The sequence below is a fragment of the Patella vulgata genome, chromosome 7 (assembly GCF_932274485.2).
Source record: "Patella vulgata chromosome 7, xgPatVulg1.2, whole genome shotgun sequence".
Taxonomy (NCBI): Eukaryota; Metazoa; Mollusca; class Gastropoda; family Patellidae; genus Patella; species Patella vulgata.
The window spans coordinates 51,290,671-51,309,401 of NC_065885.2; the positions used below are offsets into that span (position 1 = coordinate 51,290,671).

At 31.9% G+C, this 18,731-nt stretch overlaps 1 protein-coding gene across 2 annotated transcripts in view; it reads left to right on the forward strand.

The window, feature by feature from the left end:
• Nucleotides 1-18,731, forward strand: part of LOC126828605 (basement membrane-specific heparan sulfate proteoglycan core protein) — a 143,436-nt gene that overhangs the window by 103,941 nt on the left and 20,764 nt on the right. For both annotated transcript variants that reach the window (XM_050558478.2, XM_050558480.2), the window contains 18 exons: nucleotides 634-864; nucleotides 1,018-1,134; nucleotides 2,712-2,839; nucleotides 9,678-9,764; nucleotides 9,892-9,953; nucleotides 10,453-10,722; nucleotides 10,884-10,990; nucleotides 11,148-11,322; nucleotides 11,478-11,759; nucleotides 12,204-12,338; nucleotides 12,860-13,000; nucleotides 13,353-13,498; nucleotides 14,041-14,158; nucleotides 14,655-14,778; nucleotides 16,143-16,300; nucleotides 16,859-17,134; nucleotides 17,271-17,375; nucleotides 18,097-18,279. In XM_050558478.2, the coding sequence (XP_050414435.1) occupies nucleotides 634-864; nucleotides 1,018-1,134; nucleotides 2,712-2,839; nucleotides 9,678-9,764; nucleotides 9,892-9,953; nucleotides 10,453-10,722; nucleotides 10,884-10,990; nucleotides 11,148-11,322; nucleotides 11,478-11,759; nucleotides 12,204-12,338; nucleotides 12,860-13,000; nucleotides 13,353-13,498; nucleotides 14,041-14,158; nucleotides 14,655-14,778; nucleotides 16,143-16,300; nucleotides 16,859-17,134; nucleotides 17,271-17,375; nucleotides 18,097-18,279 (2,845 nt within the window). The remainder of the gene's footprint in view (nucleotides 1-633; nucleotides 865-1,017; nucleotides 1,135-2,711; nucleotides 2,840-9,677; nucleotides 9,765-9,891; nucleotides 9,954-10,452; nucleotides 10,723-10,883; nucleotides 10,991-11,147; nucleotides 11,323-11,477; nucleotides 11,760-12,203; nucleotides 12,339-12,859; nucleotides 13,001-13,352; nucleotides 13,499-14,040; nucleotides 14,159-14,654; nucleotides 14,779-16,142; nucleotides 16,301-16,858; nucleotides 17,135-17,270; nucleotides 17,376-18,096; nucleotides 18,280-18,731) is intronic.

An 18,731-nucleotide genomic window follows, 5' to 3' on the forward strand; every position in this document is an offset into this window, starting at 1 on the left:
TGAATGGGGGTTATGTTTTTAAATAAAAGTTGTACAAGCTATATTTTTTTACAAATGTTAACAAGTATTTGCAATGGAATACCATAAGTAGTTTTTGACGATAGCAAAAGTTTGACTTTATCGTACAAGTACTATTATGTAGCAGATGATGTCACTCGACAGAATTATTTTTTTCATAATGTAATTTATTTTTGTCTTCATCCATTTTTAAGTCGGTGTGGAGTAAGACTTATACCCCCAAAAAATTACGGTACATATAAATGATTAGGTTGATAACTTTACTAGCCAAGTTCATGTTTACCTAATCCAATAATCTTTTGATGACTGATGTATTCATAATTACTTTAATTTTATGGGTTACAGCCGTATTTCGCTACACAATTAAATGAATCTTGAGCTTGAAGTTCACGAAGAGACATAGATTGTTCATTTTTAGCTGGCTAGAAAATGATGATATGAAATCGATAGAAGGGTTGAAAGGCAATAACTTGCATTAGGATTGATTTTTTATAATAATTTTTGACAGATATGCTTTTTGACAAGACTGCTTTTTAATGTAAATAGTCTGAAAATCTGTTGTGACCTTTCAGTCTTTGATATTATGCTTTAAGTTTTGAAACCTTTTTATAACAGGAAACCTTCAGAATGTTGGATGGTTCAACACCTAGTCGCGATTCATTCCTCACTATGTTAGCTAGTATTGATGGCATGCTGATCCGAGCTACTCATCATACTATCATGGCCAGTACTACTTTAAGAGATTTATCATTAGAAGTTGCTGTTCCTGGACCTAATGGATATCGACGTGCACCTGAAGTAGAAAGCTGTCGTTGTCCTGAAGGTTATACTGGGTTATCATGTCAGGTAAGATAAATGATTTATTACAATAATTTACTAAATTGGTCTGCTACTACTTATACTTTCAAAAAGCCTGTTTATAGCACACGGAATAAATTAGGTCATTAAATCCTATCTTTATATTTATCATCAGAATGTTTTTGTTTTTTTTTAATTCAGGAATGTGCTGTTGGCTATCTTCGTGTGCAAGATTCAGGAACTTCATTAGGTCGTTGTGTTCGATGTAGTTGTAATGGCCATGCTACGTCATGTGACCCAGACTCTGGTAAATGCTTGGTAAGTGTGAAATGATTATTATTAAGTTCATCTTGGATAATTTTTATACGCCCACATTGAAATGTGGTCGTATATTGTCATCGCTCCCGTCGGTCTGACGCTCTAGAGGCTAAAATTAATATCCGATTGACTTGAAATTTATACACAGTGTTTGAGGTCATGAGACGAAGAAGCCTATTGATAAATTTTGATAACTTGAACAGCTAAATCCATGATATTAAATGTTTTGTATACTAAACTAAAAGCCAAACAAATTCTAATGATTCTCTAATAATTACTTAATGAGTTGTTACTTTTACAGATTTTAGTGTATTATAGATGTTTCATTACCGACAATAGAAAAAATATGCGACAACTCTTGTTGACTGCTCGAACGACTTAGCTGCTGTGGGCGTATGTTTTGTTGCCTGGCAACCTATCTTTAGTTCTTTGCCGTCTTTGATAAATAAGTAGCCACTCAAGTCAAATAAATGAAGGTTTTTTTTTTTTTTTAATTTCAACACTTAAAGATTAGCACTAAATTCTTTTGAAAAGAGCAACCAAGTACTTTTTGTTTAAAAGTATATTTTTTTGCTGAAGAAGTAGGAAGCAAAATTTTTAATAAACATCAAATTGGCTTCAAAATTTCCCTTTAATAATTGAAATGTATTTGAGCCTGAAATATAATTTAATCTAGAACTAGACAGAATTGTATGAACATATTAATGAATGATGAATAGTAATATATATTTTATTAAATACAGGAAAATAACACCTCCAATTTATGTTTTTATTTTTTTTCATTAGTAGACCTAATAAGATTTTGGGGTTAAACTCGATTTTTTGGTGACCTTATTAGGCTCCAAGGAATATTTCTAATATGGTTTTATTACGGATTCTATTTCATGTCCTACGTGGATTGGCAACATAATATTCTGTACATAAGAAAAGTATATCCTTCCGAAAGCATTCCTTATTATTAGCTGTTGATAAGACTTCATTCTGAAATTTACAGCAAAAGTGAAGTGAAAAGGTTAATTGTGGTTTATAAAAAAATACAAACTTTTACAAAACCTGAATAACAAAACCTTATAATGCATTGAAATCTGTTGTGCCTTTAGTTAAATATGGAAAATATCAAGCAGGTGTACCTATTTTAGGTTATTTTTTGTAGATAATCATAAATATTATTCAGCAGAAAAGTATATGCTACATAAGAAATTATCGAGAAATATTCTATTATAGGGAATGGAAGCTTATCGACCGTATTTCCTTGGGACATAGTTCTGGCCCAAGTGAATCCCATTGAAAAAGGTCTGACAAACAATATTTTGAAACGTAATCCCTGGGCCCTTATTCACGAAAACTTAAACTAAGATACAATCAAAATTTTAAGAAATACTGCAATTCGATTGGCTGACCAGTAAAATCAATTTGGATATATCCAATGAAGTTGCAGTATTTCTTAAAATTTCGGTTGTAACTTAGTTTAAGTTTTCGTGAATAAGGGCCCTGGCTTATAACCACAATTCTCTTTTTATCTTTGTACATGTATTTTGAATACATTGGTAATCATGATGTTTTTTTCTTATTTCTAGAATTGCCGAGACAATACTGAAGGTGATAGATGTGAACGATGTATTGATGGTTACTATGGTGACCCAACATCAGGAACACCCAATGATTGTAGACAATGTGCCTGTCCACTCACCCTACAAAGTAACCAGTAAGTCTTAACTATTTAGTGGGGCACAATTTTGAATGGTCATGTATATAACATATACATATATAGAATATTCATACATTATTGAAGTCAGAACTCTTCTATGTTTTGTGGAACTGAGCTGTACCTAAGATACAGGAGAAGAAAATCTACATTTATTTTGCATTCATCACTCGTGAAAGTTATCCTCTATTAGAATTTGCGCAGATATACTAATATTAATTGTACATCTAGTACAATATTCATAGAAGATGTGACCAGCTCCAGCTAAATGAGACACATGTGCAAGCTCCTTATTTGCAATACCACAGAAAACCTGTAAAATAATAATTTTTTTAACACCAATTTTGAGTTTCCAGAATATTTCTCCTAAAAAATAATATTGTTTTTATTTTCCAAATTCCGAAAGATCAATACATATCAGAAAGGCATGAAATTTGCTCCTTTTTGGTTGCTATGTAGTCTTGCTTTCTTTGTTTTAGTAATTTTAAATTGAATTTTCGTATAATTAATAGGACTTCAATGCTAAATATCTGGGCCATTTTATAAGATTAGCATACATGTCACATACCAATTTATTGGTCTTTGAATACAAAATGTGTTTCTAGAAAGATACGTGTTAAAATCATTATGTCATTGTAAATTTTGCACACATTAATTTCTTTTAAGTTAAAGTCTTCTATGATTTGATAAATTCCTTTTGCAACATTTACTTTTTATACGCCCACATTGAAATGTGGTCGTATATTGTCGTCGCCCCCGTCCGTTGGCCCGGCGTCCACAATTGCTTGTGAGCGCTCTAGAGGCTAAAGTTAATATCTGATTGACTTTAAATTTATACACAGTGTTTAAGGTCTTGAAACGAAGAAGCCTATTGATTTTCAGCAATTTCCGATAATTACTGCCAGAGTTATGGCCCTTGATCACTTAGAAAAATCTTGTGGACGCTCTAGAGGCCAAAGTTAATATCCAATTGACCTTAAATTTATACACAGTGTTTGAGGTCATGAGACGAAGAAGCCTTTTGATTTTCAACGATTTCCGATAATTACTGCCAGAGTTACGGCCCTTGATCACTTCAAGAAATCTTGTGGACGCTCTAAAGGCCAAAGTTAATATCCGATTGACTTTAAATTTATACACAGTGTTTAAGGTCATGAGACAAAGAAGCCTATTGATTTTCAGCGATTTCCGATAATTACTGCCAGAGTTATGGCCCTTGATCACTTCAAAAAATCTTGTGGAGGCTCTAAAAACCAAAGTTAATATCCGATTGACTTTAAATTTATACACAATGTTTAAGGTCATGAGACGAAGAAACCTATTGATTTTCAACGATTTCCAATAATTACTGCCAGAGTTATGGCCCTTGATCACTTCAAAAAATCTTGTGGATGATCTAGAGGCTAAAGTTAACATCCGATTGACATTAAATTTATACACAGTGTTTAAGGTCATAAGATGATGAAGCCTATTGGTTTTCAGCAATTTCTGATAATTAATTCCAGAGTTATGGCTATTGATCACTTCAAAAAATCTTGTGGATGCTCTAGAAGCGAAAGTTAATATTCGATTGACTTTAAATTTATACACAGTGTTTAAGGTCATGAGACGAAGAAGCCTATTGATTTTCAGCGATTTCCAATATTTGCTGCCAGAGTTATGGCCCTTGATCACTTTGAAAAATCTTGTGGACGCTCTAGAGGCCAAAGTTAATATCCAATTGACTTTCAATTTATACACAGTGTTTAAGGTCATGAGACAAAGAAGCCTATTTATTTTCAGCGATTTCCGATATTACTGCCAGAGTTATGGCCCTTGATCACTTCAAAAAATCTTGTGGATGCTCTAAAGGCTAAAGTTAATATCCGATTGAGTTTAAATTTATACACAGTGTTTGAGGTCATGAGACGGAGATTCCTATTGATTTTCAACGTTTTCTGATAATTACTGCCAAAGTTATGGCCCTTGATCACTTTGCAAATTCTTGTGATGCTCTAAAGGCTAAAGTTATAATCCGATTGACTTCAGATTGATACACAGAGTTTAAGATCTTGAGACGAACAAGTATATTGATTTTCAATGAATTTTTATGACTTGAACAGTTAAATCCATGATATTAAAAGCTTTGCATACAAAACATTAGCATGGGGCAGAACTTTATAAAAACCAAACAAATTCTAATAGTTTTCTGATAATTACTTCGTGAGTTGTTGCTCTTAATCAGATTTTAGTGTATTATAAATGTTTCATTACCGAAAAAAGTTAAAATATGCGACAACCCTTGTTGACTGCCCGGACCATTTAGTTGCTGTGGGCGTATGTTTCGTTGCCTGGCAACCTATCTTTAAAAACTGTAAGCAATATATATTCAGCTTTGGTGTTGGCTTTGTAATAAGTATTATATTTTCTTATTTATTTAGTCCTAGCTATAATACATGTAATAATGTATGTAGACTGCTTAAAGAGTAAGTACTACTGTTTCAAGTAGACAACTAAAATCATATAAAACAGAACAAGTAAAACAAGGGAAAGAGCTTTAATACTGGGATAATCAGCTTACAACATCATAGACAATTTTCATTTGAAAATATACCTATTTTATGCCTTGTACCAGCTAACATAACAAATCTTACATCCATCCATAATCTACTACATTTTGAAATGTGTAAGATGTCTTTTTTTTAAGAAAAAAGGGCACTTACAGGAAGGGGATGGAGGGGGGGGGAGGGGGTGCAAAGAATTAGGGGCCAATAATCAAAGATTTTTCAGGCAATACCTTTGCCAACAAGAGTTTAAAACTTAAATTTTCATTTATTAAAGCTTCTTATTATTTGTCTATTTGTAAACATGTAGAATAATAGTCTAGTCCTTTCTTTCTACTTTATTACCTACTTTGCCATTTCTTTTGAACTTTGTTATAAAGTACAATACATTATATTAGAGATCAGAGATATCACTGTTTCAAGTTTGAGCAAATGTTAAAGATGCACTATGTAAGGTTTACATAAAGAGCTGGCTGTTTTTGCTATAATAATTCAAAAATAAATAATGAAAAATGATTATATTGAAAATTCCATTCAAATTACTTTATTCTGAGCGTCGGAAGATATAGCTTAGATTGTTTATTATTGTAGCAACGGTACTGGAGAAACGAGACTAAGTCTAGATAATCCATTGAATCTTAACTTGATTCATAAAATATTTAATTCTCAGTAATTGCCATTGACTTCATGAAGATATTTCAGAAACAAATATGATGTATATGATATTCAAGAAAAATTCAATTGTATTGGCTTTCACTTAAAAAGCAAACACCTTAAATGACAATATTGGTGTCAGCCATTATCACATATTTGATAGAACTAGTTAAACATGTTCCAAATATAATTTTAACACAGAGATCATTGCTATGATAGATGCGTAACAAAGATTTGAAGAAACAGTATATAACTGAATGAAGTAAAGAGCGATAACAGATACACTGTTGATTTTCAGCTCACTGTTAATTCCTTCGAAGACGAAAAGTTGTTATATGAGACTGTGAGAGGATATCTGACAATTCAAAAAAATAATTGAGTGTCACTAGATAGAGAAAACAAAAAAAATAGAAAAAGTTTGTGTATTACCATGTTTTTATTAAGTGACATTTAATTATTCTTTTTGGAATGTGTTTAACCAGTTCTTGAGTTCTGAACCCAATATTTTCCTTTAAACTGGTCCATGTTATTCTGCTGCCATTCAGAGATGTTAAAACACCATATCATATTCATTCAGAAACTTTAATAGGGGTGTATCTGGCCAACTGTCATATAATTTCTTCTCTTAGCCTCTCTAAAATACTCTTTGAATCCATTCCATAGCTTACTTTTCTGAAATATCCTCTGAATCCATTCCATACTAAAATATTATGTAGTGTTAAGCTATGCAGATGAAGAGTGAGTGGGTATAAAAACTAGTACAGTGTTTATACAGTGTAGGCTACACAGAAATGTGACACAACACAGATAACATTTCCTCTACTATGTAAGATATTATCTAAAAGAACAGTAGTTTTATTGTATACCAAGATCATCCTACATTGCATTTCCTCAATATAGATAATTCGTCAATCAAAGCTATGATGAGAAGAATGATAAGAATTTCTATTCACTATTTAGTGTAAAGAACTCATTTATATATACTAAGGTCTGTTACTTGTGAAAGTCATTTTCATTGCAAATGACCATTTTTACCTTTGAAAATTTCAACTTTTATTTACTTCTGTGCTGTCCCATAGCAAATTCCTGCACACGAAAAGATGTGATTAATGAGAAATTAAATGACTCTTTAAACATCATAGTAAAACATCATGCTTGATAATACATCACAAACTGAATTTGTTACACCCAATACTCCTTATATTAGGTACTTTATACATGTTTAATTCATGTATAAAAGCTAGGGAATGTTAAGCGTCAAAGGAATCACATAGATATGTCTGTGTGTTTGGTCATTAAAAATAACATGAACAATTAGTCTTACTGTATTAGTCTCTTTCATGTAGTTATTTTTTTATATTAAATGTTTTTAGTTGTGCTTGAATGAGAGGTGTCATGTCTGACAATTTTAGCTCCCTATTTTCACCCAAGGTATGAAATTTGTCCAAAGTTTGCTTTTAAAATTAAAGATTATCACTCATTTCTATTGGGTAAAATGTGGCAACTGATGAATCTTATATAAAAACTGAATGGAGGCAGCATTAGTAAAATGTAGGCTTATTGGATTTTTTGTCAGTATCACTGTACTTTGCCAAAAACATGTATACATATAAATGTTAAGTGCAGTTTTATCTCTTCAAAGAGTGAAATTAAAATATACTGGTTCGATTCATACATTAGATATTGTTATGATAAAGTTCTGTTAAAAAAAGGATATTTTATCAGATGTTGTGGCAATGTTTAATGTTGGGTACACATACACATTTTACACTTTATTAGTATAATATGATTAAAGAAGTCAGAAACAGCTGCCTTTTGTTAATTGAAATAGGCATTGAGAATTTGAAAAATCCAAGGAATTCAATGTATATTCAAGAAGAGAAGAGGACAACTGAATAAATATTTTATTAATACGAGAGGTCATTAAGAAATGAAATGGGGTTTAACGTCCTACTGTTCTGCTCCTACTGGGTTAATGAAGACGGGCATATGCCATGCAGTGTGCTGTGAGGGATATTTTGCCTGACAGTGGCGCTCTGGTCTACTCTTATTTTGAATTCCAACTGTCAATCGTTGTTTTACCAGTTTTGTGTCTCAATCTCAGCTTATTGAAATGTACATCTCAATGTATGGAGATGAAATAGTGGATATATCAAGCTGCTCCAGATGTCCCTTTAATGGACTGTGTGTGATATAAGATGAGGAGCAGTCAAGCAGGGTATATTTATTGTGATGTACATGTAATTGGTTTAATATCTGTTTATTATATACAATATTATTGTGGGACTTTGTGTACGGTTCATTTGAGCTCTGATATTCATAGAAAGTGTGTTCAGGATGAAAATTTGTCATTTTAGCTGTAGTGTATTAAGTCATGGAAAAGTTACCGTTAGTTTCAGATGACCATAATTAAGTGTAGACAAAATTCTAAACATTAGGTTTATTGTCGTAACAACACACTGTTATATGTTTGTGTGTAGGTGTTGTTAAATGTTAATTGAATGGGCGAATAATGTGATTCATATATTAAATTCCCATATTGAGTGAGATTACTGATATTTATGGAAATGAGGACATTATTACGTTGAGAATGTAATGTGTAGGGAGGGGTCAGATATATGAGAAAAGTATTTTTTAGGTTACAAGTGTAGTGTTTATCAATTTGACATTTAAGAAGAAAAGGAGGTTGTCACTGACGATTTAACCTGGATATACAGGTTTTACCCACCAGTTACTGTCTAATCTTTTTGTGACCTGCTCAGATTTCTTATGCACACTATTATCTGTCTGTGTTTGGAGACAAAGGTGGTATTTTTTTCTGCTGTGGGAAAGGATTAAAAAAGAGATTCTTGGAGCTTTGCGCTAAATGTTAAAAATAATTATGATAGATAATGTTAAATGAAAAGTGGATTATTTTAGTGGAACTTTTATTACTTGAAGTTGTAATTACGTATCAAAGAGTTATTGTGTAAGTATGCATATAAATTGTGTTCCAGGAATTATTTATCAAGTACATGTAAAACATTGAAGTAGATAAATATTTTGAGCAATCTTACACCTTGTCTGCAAATATAAACATATAGCTTTACTATATAATGTTCACATATTCTTTCTATCCTATACTTTGTAGGCTTAGTCATTGTTAACTACTCTTGAGGAAAGTCAATATTAATGTGAATTATTATTATTTTATAAGATTTGGATGACAAATTCATGTGGAACTGGATACTTCTTCTTGTTTTTAGACATGGATATAATTTGTTAATCAGTTAATTTATTTTGACGCATTTTCATGCTGGGATATATTCCTTTGACATATATACTAAACTAAATAGTCTAATCAGTAGGTAGCCTTCTGTTAAGCTTTGAAACTAGCGAATTATAAGGTGCGAGTGTGTAGCCAACTGGGCTTGATTTATTTTGATTTTATATGTAATTGTACAGACAATGATAAAAAATTATGCTGTGTAAAAAAGGCAACAGCCCTATACTTACTGATATTGATGTATGGTATGACTAATGGTACCCCAGAGATAGTGAAATCTAAACAGATGTACAAATACAAATGTTGTTATCGTTTAGTCAATACCCCAAGATTTTATAATGTTTTAAGAAAATAAGATAGAGTTTTTCTCTTATAGGTTCTCACCAACATGCCGACTTGACCTTGATAACCAAGTGACCTGTGACAGATGTCGTATGGGATATACTGGAAGAGATTGTGGAGAGTAAGTACTGATGGCTATTTGTTTCTTTCAAGTCCCAAGTTCAAATTTTAAGAATTTTTTTAATAAGGCTGATTCACCACAGCAATAGATCTTTAATTTTTGATATCCATCTTTTTCTTTTATTTAGGTGTGCACAAGGATATGTTGGAAATCCAAGAGAACCAGGAGGATCATGTCAGAGAGAAGAGGGTAAAAATTTCTTATTACATGAATACAACAAAGATAAGTCAAAGTTAATGACAAATTCGTATGCAAATACATAACCATCAAGAGATATTAGTTCAGAAGTTGTGAAAATAATACCTGAATGTCACAAGAGGCATGTTATGATATGCCACCATTACATTAAGCAACATATCTGAAAGTATTATGCCAATCATTAATTGTTTCACTCCTTAGATATATACCTGTTATTAAGAGGTGTACTTGTTTAATGAGTGCTTTAGAAAGAATTAACATGTAAGAGGTAACATTTTGTATGGAAAAAACATGGAAATGTCAAATATATACATTTAAGAAATGTAATTGTTCAATTGTGTGAATGACTTAAAATGTGCAACGTTGATTTACTGTTATAACTTTGGAAAGCACTTGAAAAAATGTTATATTGGGTGATTTGTTGCTGAAAAAATCTTTGTATATGATCGGCTTATGTATTTATGACATAGAGTTTTTTTGTTTTTTATAGTGGATTATCGACCAAGAGTCACTGTCTCACCTGTCCGAGTTTCCGAGCCAGTTGGATCAATGGTTATGTTTCAATGTTCAGTTCAAGGCCGTGGACCATTTAATGTTGTTTGGAGTCGAAATGATGGTCGACCATTACCAGATCGTATTAGGACTCAAAGATATGAGTTGATAATAAATGATATTCAGTATAATGATGAAGGAAGATATGTTTGTACTGCTTCCAACCAATATGGTAGTACCCGAGCTAATGTACAGTTGACAGTAACCAGTAAGTTGGGATTATTATAATGATTGACATTAATAAGTATTTTTCTTCTGAAACAATTTGGAAATATGTACATGTTCATATAATGTCCAACATGTAATATTATTTCAGTGTTATTTTGGGTTTATTCTAAAATTATATAATTATTCTTTACTTTTTCAAAGGACCAGAGCAACCTCTTCGTGTTATTATTGAATCACCAACAGAAGTTGATGTTGATGTTGGTACCTCTGTAAGATTTGTGTGTAGAGCTGTGTCTTATAATAGTGAGGTTAGTAAGTATGGACTGAAGTCCAAAATCTCATACATGCACAGATTAATATGTTTATGTATGAAGCTGAACAAATGTGATTAATACCACTTTGTAACTTTTTTAAACTAAAGTCATTCTGACAAACATGTAAGAAATTTTTTTTATGCTTGAATAGGCCAACTATGTATTATCATGGACAAAGAATGGTGCAGGTTTACCTGTTAAAGGTATAGATCAGAATGGTGTTTTAGTAATACCTAATATACAACCTGAAGATGAAGGTACCTACACATGTACTGGATCAGATCAATTTAGTGTTGATAGAGCTACAGCAGTTGTTCGTGTTGGAGGTAAACTATTCTCTTTAATTGACAACTCACCAATAATTAAATACAGCCAATTCATTTTTATGTGTTATAAAGTAAAAAAAAATGATCAAATGTGAATGTAATGTTTAGAATGTTTAGTGTGAAGATACTTGATAAACTTTTTATCCATTTAATAGCCGGTGACGAAAGCCCTGTTGTCAGAATTGAACCTAGATATGTCCAGGTACAATATGGTGAAGCTGTTGAATTGCTTTGTACTGCATCTGGTAACCCACAACCTGTTGTTGAATGGTTCCGTGGTAATGGTGAGGCACTGCAGAGCAGTGTATCAGTTGTAAATGGATTATTTAAGATTGCCTCTGCAACAAAGAATGATGAATCGGAATATTATTGTAAAGCTACAAACTCAGCTGGTATGGCTCAAGTGAGGACAATTGTGTATGTTACTGGTCAACCAGGTAAAATTATTGACAAATATTTTGTTTTTTATCAAAAAACAGGTCATAGAAAAAATAATCTTAATTTCTGTTATGCTAGGTTCCCACTATCACAATTCCCACTACAATTAAGTCGTGGTTTTAATCTTGGAGTAATGGTGGTGATCCTATCAAGTCTTATCATATATTGAGGTCAGTCATGGCAATCGTGTTAATCGTATCGAAACGTATCCGAATGTATCTTCACGTACCAGATCGTGGACTCAATAGGGACAACCCTTTCATAACTCATCGCACGACAGTGGGAACCTAGCATTAAAAGACTATGTAGGGCAATATAGAAAGTATATGATACGTATTATTGACAATTGATTTTTAAATTTTATTCCTAATGAAGAGTATATTTCAAAATAATCTGTTTTTTTTAAAAAGAGAAGATTCTACACAATACATGATATATTTTAGTGGAACCAGAAGTACAGATTATCATCCGTCAAGCTACAGTTGTTGGTGTTATTGGTTCAACTGTAAAATTAGAATGTTACTCCCGAGATGGCAATGTTTTCTTGGTATGGAGTCGACAAGGTGGATTACCAACAGGTAAATGAACTTATCAATATGCACAATATTCAAGTGAAGACACTATAATTTTCTGAGTTACAAGATGTATTCCATTTCTCTACAAATTGTGATAAATGTCATGTAAAGAGCAGGGTATCTCTACTTTAACACTTGGCTTATGTTGCTGACAGTGTGATCAGATTTGCTGAGAAAAGTAGGATTCATTAAATATGGCTAAAAATAACTATTTAAATATGGGACTGAGTGTTTCAAATTACTGTTCTGCTTAAGAACCATGAACTCATTTAGTGATTTAAGAAAAGATATCCAAATGTGAATAATCCAAGATAAAGTTATATCAGATTCAGTGGTTATATAGACAAATTAGCAAATATTCTACCTGTAAAATATGTTTAGTTCAAAAAAAGAAATTACTGGGTCTATGCCTAAAGTGTGGTTTATATGGTTAACAGTTATGTGGGTTATGAGTCAAATGTAGCTCTCTAGCTGTAATGGTTTTTGAGTCAAAAATAGCTATAGATGTATTTGTTATAATTCAGGTACTAGTGACCAAAATGGTGTCCTGACAATTCCTAATTTACAGCCTTCATATGCTGGTACATATACATGTACTGGTACCACACCTTCGGGAAATAGTGGCACTGGACGAGTTGTAGTTGAAGTGCGACCTGACGTAGAGCGTAAGTATTGAATTTAAATCTAGGACTTCACCAACGTTGAGGTCACTTAATTGTGCACTAGGATTTCACTGAAGTGATTTTAAAGCCATGCCAGCTTGCTCCTTTTGTTAAATTTGATGGAAAGTCAGTAATAGTGAGTTCCCGTTGTATTGATTACGGACATATAAGTTATAAGTGCCATCTATAACTATTTACATATTGAAATGATTTAATCTGTCTAATAAACTGATAAATTACTGCCCAATGATTTTGACTTAAAATTGGAAAAAGCATATATTCCAAATTAAACAAAATGGAAGCATAGATTGTTGAAGTATGGTCAGTTCTCATGATTGTTTTTCTATTTATATAGGTGAAACACCAACAGCCAGAATTGATCCAGATATGCAAACAATTGGAACTGGATTAACAGGCACCCTCCGATGTATAACATCAGGAAAACCTAAGCCTACTGTTACATGGTCTCGAGCTCGTGGTGAACTTTCAGACAATCATGTTGTAAGTTGACAAATGTTTCAAGATTTTGTAGCACCGATATATAGTTCTAAAAGGATGTAGATGTTACAGTAGTGCTGGGTGATATAGGAAAATATGGATGTCACAATTTTTTTATATAATCAATGACTTTGAAAGACCTCGCTTTAACAATTTATCAACCTGAAAAAGTTATGTTCACTCAGGCAGTATAAGACAGTAACTATATTTGTGCCAGAACCACTGAGCAAGTATATGTATAAAGAATATAATGAAGCATGTGTATAAAGAATATAATGAAGCAGCATATGTAAAAATGAACACAATAATTGGTATCTTAATATGTTGTAAAAACAAAACACACGTAAAGAAAGTAATGTTGGAATAATAATGAAAAAGGAAAAGGACACACTGAGCTGAATGGGACAAAACTATTTTTTGTACTTTGTATCTCTAGACTATCAAAAACTCAGAAGCAATATATTTATAGATATTGTCAAATTATTTTGATTTGGATAAGATTTGGTTTCATTATCTTTTAGAAAACAAAATATATTTAATTTCAGGTAAATGGAGAAACACTGAGAATAACACAGGCTACAATGTCTGATCGTGGTATCTATGTTTGTATGGTTGAAAATGTTGCTGGACGTGCCCAGGCCTCGGCCATTATTGATGTTGAACGTATGATTTATTTACTTTACTTACATATACAATTATATTTTATTTTTAGTATTTTATAGCTTATAAATCATTTACGTACCAAGTGAGCACAAATCTCATACATGACATGGTACAATTGAACACAGTTTTATGTAGTTTTAAGCAGTAAATAAAGTGATAAGACATGTGCTACTGAACATTTATTGATAAACGGTTTTAAATGAAATGAGCATACCTGTAGATTTTTGACTAATGAATTTCTTAATGTTAATTGAATGTTTAAAAAGTATCTTTTTGTTTGTTGTGTTAAATAATTAGGGCGAGAATTGCCAACTTTAGAAATTTACCCTCAGGAATCGATTACCTTGCCTATTGGTGGTAACGGAATGTTCCAATGTCGAGTTCAGGGAGGAAGTCCGTCTCCTAATGTCACATGGTCTCGGTAAGTTAGGATATATAATTCTAAAATCGTATAAATTACAGCTTTAATAAATATTTTATACTTATATAAATACAGGGCGAGAGTTACCAATCGTCGAAATCTATCCTGAAGGAAGTCAAACTATTGCATTAGGTGGAAGCGCATTATTTCAGTGTCGCATATCTGGTGGATCCCCTGCTCCAACAGTTGTTTGGACAAGGTTTGTGGTGTCAGCTCCCCGCTAACACTAACAATACCTAACTCTATGTGTGTCAATGTTGTAATCTATTCCTTCACTCTAATTCGATGTTATACTTGTATATCTTTGAAAATTATGAATTAGTTAATAATTTTGAATATGACATTAAAATTTAAATTTATATTTAAATTTAACATATATGTTATAAAAATATGGAATGTGTATAATTGTATTGAGTTAAATTTTAACAACCAGCCACTCCGATCTAACAACATTTTATTTATTTTATTGTATGACAAAGAAACCCAAAAAGTTTCTGACAGAAATAATGTCCACAGTTCAAGGTTTAGTCAGTTACTATCAAAATTTTAAAACAAAATGTTGTTAGATACAGTTGGGATAATTAAATCGTGAATGTGTTGTCTGTAGTTAGATTAATTATAATGGTATGTCGTAGAATTAATGATATAATTGAAATAATGATAAATGTCTATTCCTTCTATACACAATATATCTGTATGCTGCATGCTATTTATTTAATTTCCTGTGTTCTTTATCATTTCAATTATCTGTTCAATTTGTTAAAGTGATATTATAATCTCGTATTTATAAAAAAAACATTTGTAACATTTTTATTTTTCTATATTTGAGTTAAACAGATTATGTTGATATTCTGTTCGGAAAAAGACCCATTATTAACAGTATAGGTTTATTTTTGCAATACATAGCTTGTCTCTTCGATACTTTTAAAACTATACCCCAGTCTGAAAGTGTGTGGGTATGTGTTACATGTGTATTTATACATGTTGATCTGTCCATTCAGACACCAGCGTACCATAACTGCTTGCTTGCAAATTTTTTGCAAGTTGCACCTTAAAGTGATAACTTTTGTCCTTTTATGTTCTTTGATATTTGTCCTATTTATCTACGCAATTATTTCTCATTTGCTAACAAAGAATAAGGAAACTGTGTAAAACTGTTCAAAATTCATGTTGCTCAAGCACATAAAATCGAAATAATCATTAAATCAAATTGAAGAGAAAACATTTAATTTTTCACTGTGAATAGGAAACTCATATGTAAAAAAAAGTTATCTTTATCTTCAGGACATATATTTTAGTCCCTGAATCTGTTGACGTCCAGCCCATGTTGACTTTATTAAATTATTTAGATGTATGCCTATACTTTTTTAACATTTCAGTTCTCTGTCTTGTGAATTAAAAAGTATTTCTAATTCTATGGCTATGAAATTTGGAAATATTTATATTTATACATTTAGGTTTTGTATGCATTATTTTTAATGTGACTTCATCTTTAAGGTATGTTATAAATCAAATTGAATATATCCTTATTTTGTTAATATATGAATGATTGTATATTTTTAGAGCTAGTAATGAACCATTTACATCTACAACTGATGTAATGGATGGTAATGGTGTTATAATGTTTAAACAAGTAACTGGTGAAGAACAAGGACAGTATATATGTACTGCTACTAATGTAATGGGAACTGTTACAGGAACAGCTTCTCTTAGAATAGAAGGTAATGATAACCTGTTTCATTGATTCAAGCACTCTCTTTAGAAATGCAAATGTACCAAATGTATATCACTCCAGTCAGAATCCTTGCAGAAAATTGGATGAATTTTCAACAATTCATGATAAAAGACTATTGATTTTCAACATTTTGGTTTGGGCACAACATCACAAGAAGTGATGTGTTTGGTCATATTTTATTTATTTTATTAAGCCAACTAAAGTGTTAAGATGGAATTATGTATATATTTATATTATATTAACTATTTTTATATGTTACTAAACTCATATTCCATCTTCCTAGTCATAGATAAATGACATTATACACTATCCATTCTTTTGTTTGTTTTGTTTTTTTTGATGCTGGGGAATTATTATTAGTTTAGAATGGAGAACACAAATTTAGTTTCAGAGTTATTGTCTTTGATCACTTTGAGTGATCTTGCAGACTTTCAAAAGGTTCACTAGCCCGGTTTGTGCCGAAGAAATAGGACGCTAAACCCCATTTCATTTCAAATTCAGTCATTTTGTGCAGATGTATGTAATAAATTACTTTGCATTTCAGGTCCTCCAAAGATCAATATTAAACCTGGCCGAAGAGTAACAGCTTTAGTTGGTGAAACTGTTACCTTAGAATGTACTGGTGAGGGAGCACCAACACCCAATGTGTTTTGGCGTAGTGAGACACCAAGAAGAAGCGACATCCTGCCAGAAGCATATGAACCACAAGATGGATCTGCATTACTTGTCTTTGAAGATGTACAGAGACAAGATGCTGGTCGATATATCTGTATAGCTACAAACGAGAAAGGCAAAACAGAAGATACTGTTGATTTAAGTGGTTAGTAGATTTTCTGACTGCTAATCTTTTCCCCTTACCAAATGTTCTTCGTTGTTTAATAGAAATGATTCCATTACTGCATATTTACAAAGTCATCTCAACTCTTTAACTTGTCTTTATTTTTTTTTGTTCTTAGTTAACGACCGTAGACCGTCAGGAGAACCATTTGTTAATATTGGTGGACCAGAAAGGATTACAGTAGTTGAAGGCCAGCAATTAGAGCTTAGTTGTACTGCAGAAGGTAATTTTACTTCAAATATTAGAAACTAAAGCAGAATGTATTAAAGGGACCATACTGATTTTAACATAGTCTCAGAAATAAAAGTCTGTGTATGTATGAAATTTAAATGCCAAAATACAGAGGAATGGTGTATTTACCTTGTCTCAAAATTTCAGCTCAAAATATTGAGTCGTTTAGGCGTAAACATCAAAATCGCTTATCTGACATGCAACCCTTTTAAGATTTCGGGTCAATTTTTTCGTTGGGTGAGCTAATAATCTATTGACTACCTTTAGAGGTCTATACAGTGCATGACCCACGTGCTGTACTTGATAACGAAAGGTCAAATTCAACTACATGTTATTTTTGTACAATAAAGTCTGGTTTTATCCAGACACCATATGATACAGCTCGGGAACCCAGTTCCCATGTCCAGATGAATGACAGGTTTAAGTTTTTTGAAAACGTATCACGTATATTGAGTTAGTTGCTCTGCCATAAGGTAGAGCATTTTAAGGACTTTTAACACAAAATTAAGCAGTTTTATTCTCCAAAATATAAGCATCATTAAAATATTAAGAATAGGCCTAATTATTATATATTGCTTTCATTTTAAAATTTAAGATTATACAATTTCATTGATTTATATATTTTTTTTGATGTGGTTATTGTTGCAAATTTGTGGATTTGATATACTCAATTGAAATTTTGACTATGATATTGACGAGACCCTACTTTTCAGGTTTCCGTAGTACAATTATTAAGTGGAGAAGACCTCTTGGTTCTCAGTTACCAGCTGGTCATTCAGTACGTGGTGGAGTTTTATATATCCCAAGAATTACATCTGATTCGGATGGAGAATATGTTTGTGTTGTGCAGACTGAACGTGGAGAATATACAGACAGTGTCTTCATTATTGTGTCTGGTAAGAAGTCTAATTTTGTATGGTTTAATGGTCGAGAGCGAGACATTAAGTAATATATTGATACTGCACGAGGCGTTAGCCAAGTGTTGTTTCAATATATTACGCAATATCTTTAGCTCGAGACCATTAAACAACTTAAAATACAGACACTATCCTGCACAAGCTTTTCAATGAAATATGTCACGCGAGTCCAATATTTCATCTAGTATAGATAATGTATGATTGGCAAGTTGCTATGCTAATTTGTCTTGCTCATTTAATATATAAACAAATTATTCCATAGTTAATTGTTTTATTTTATTAGCAGATTAAGGAATCAGTCAGATATGGTAATTAAGGAATTAACATTTCTAATATGCATTCGGTCACTGTGACGTCACTAACGTTTATGGGGACGAAGTGTGTTTTCGATAATTGGCACTGCAGTTTTTATGGGAGGTCTATATTTGCAA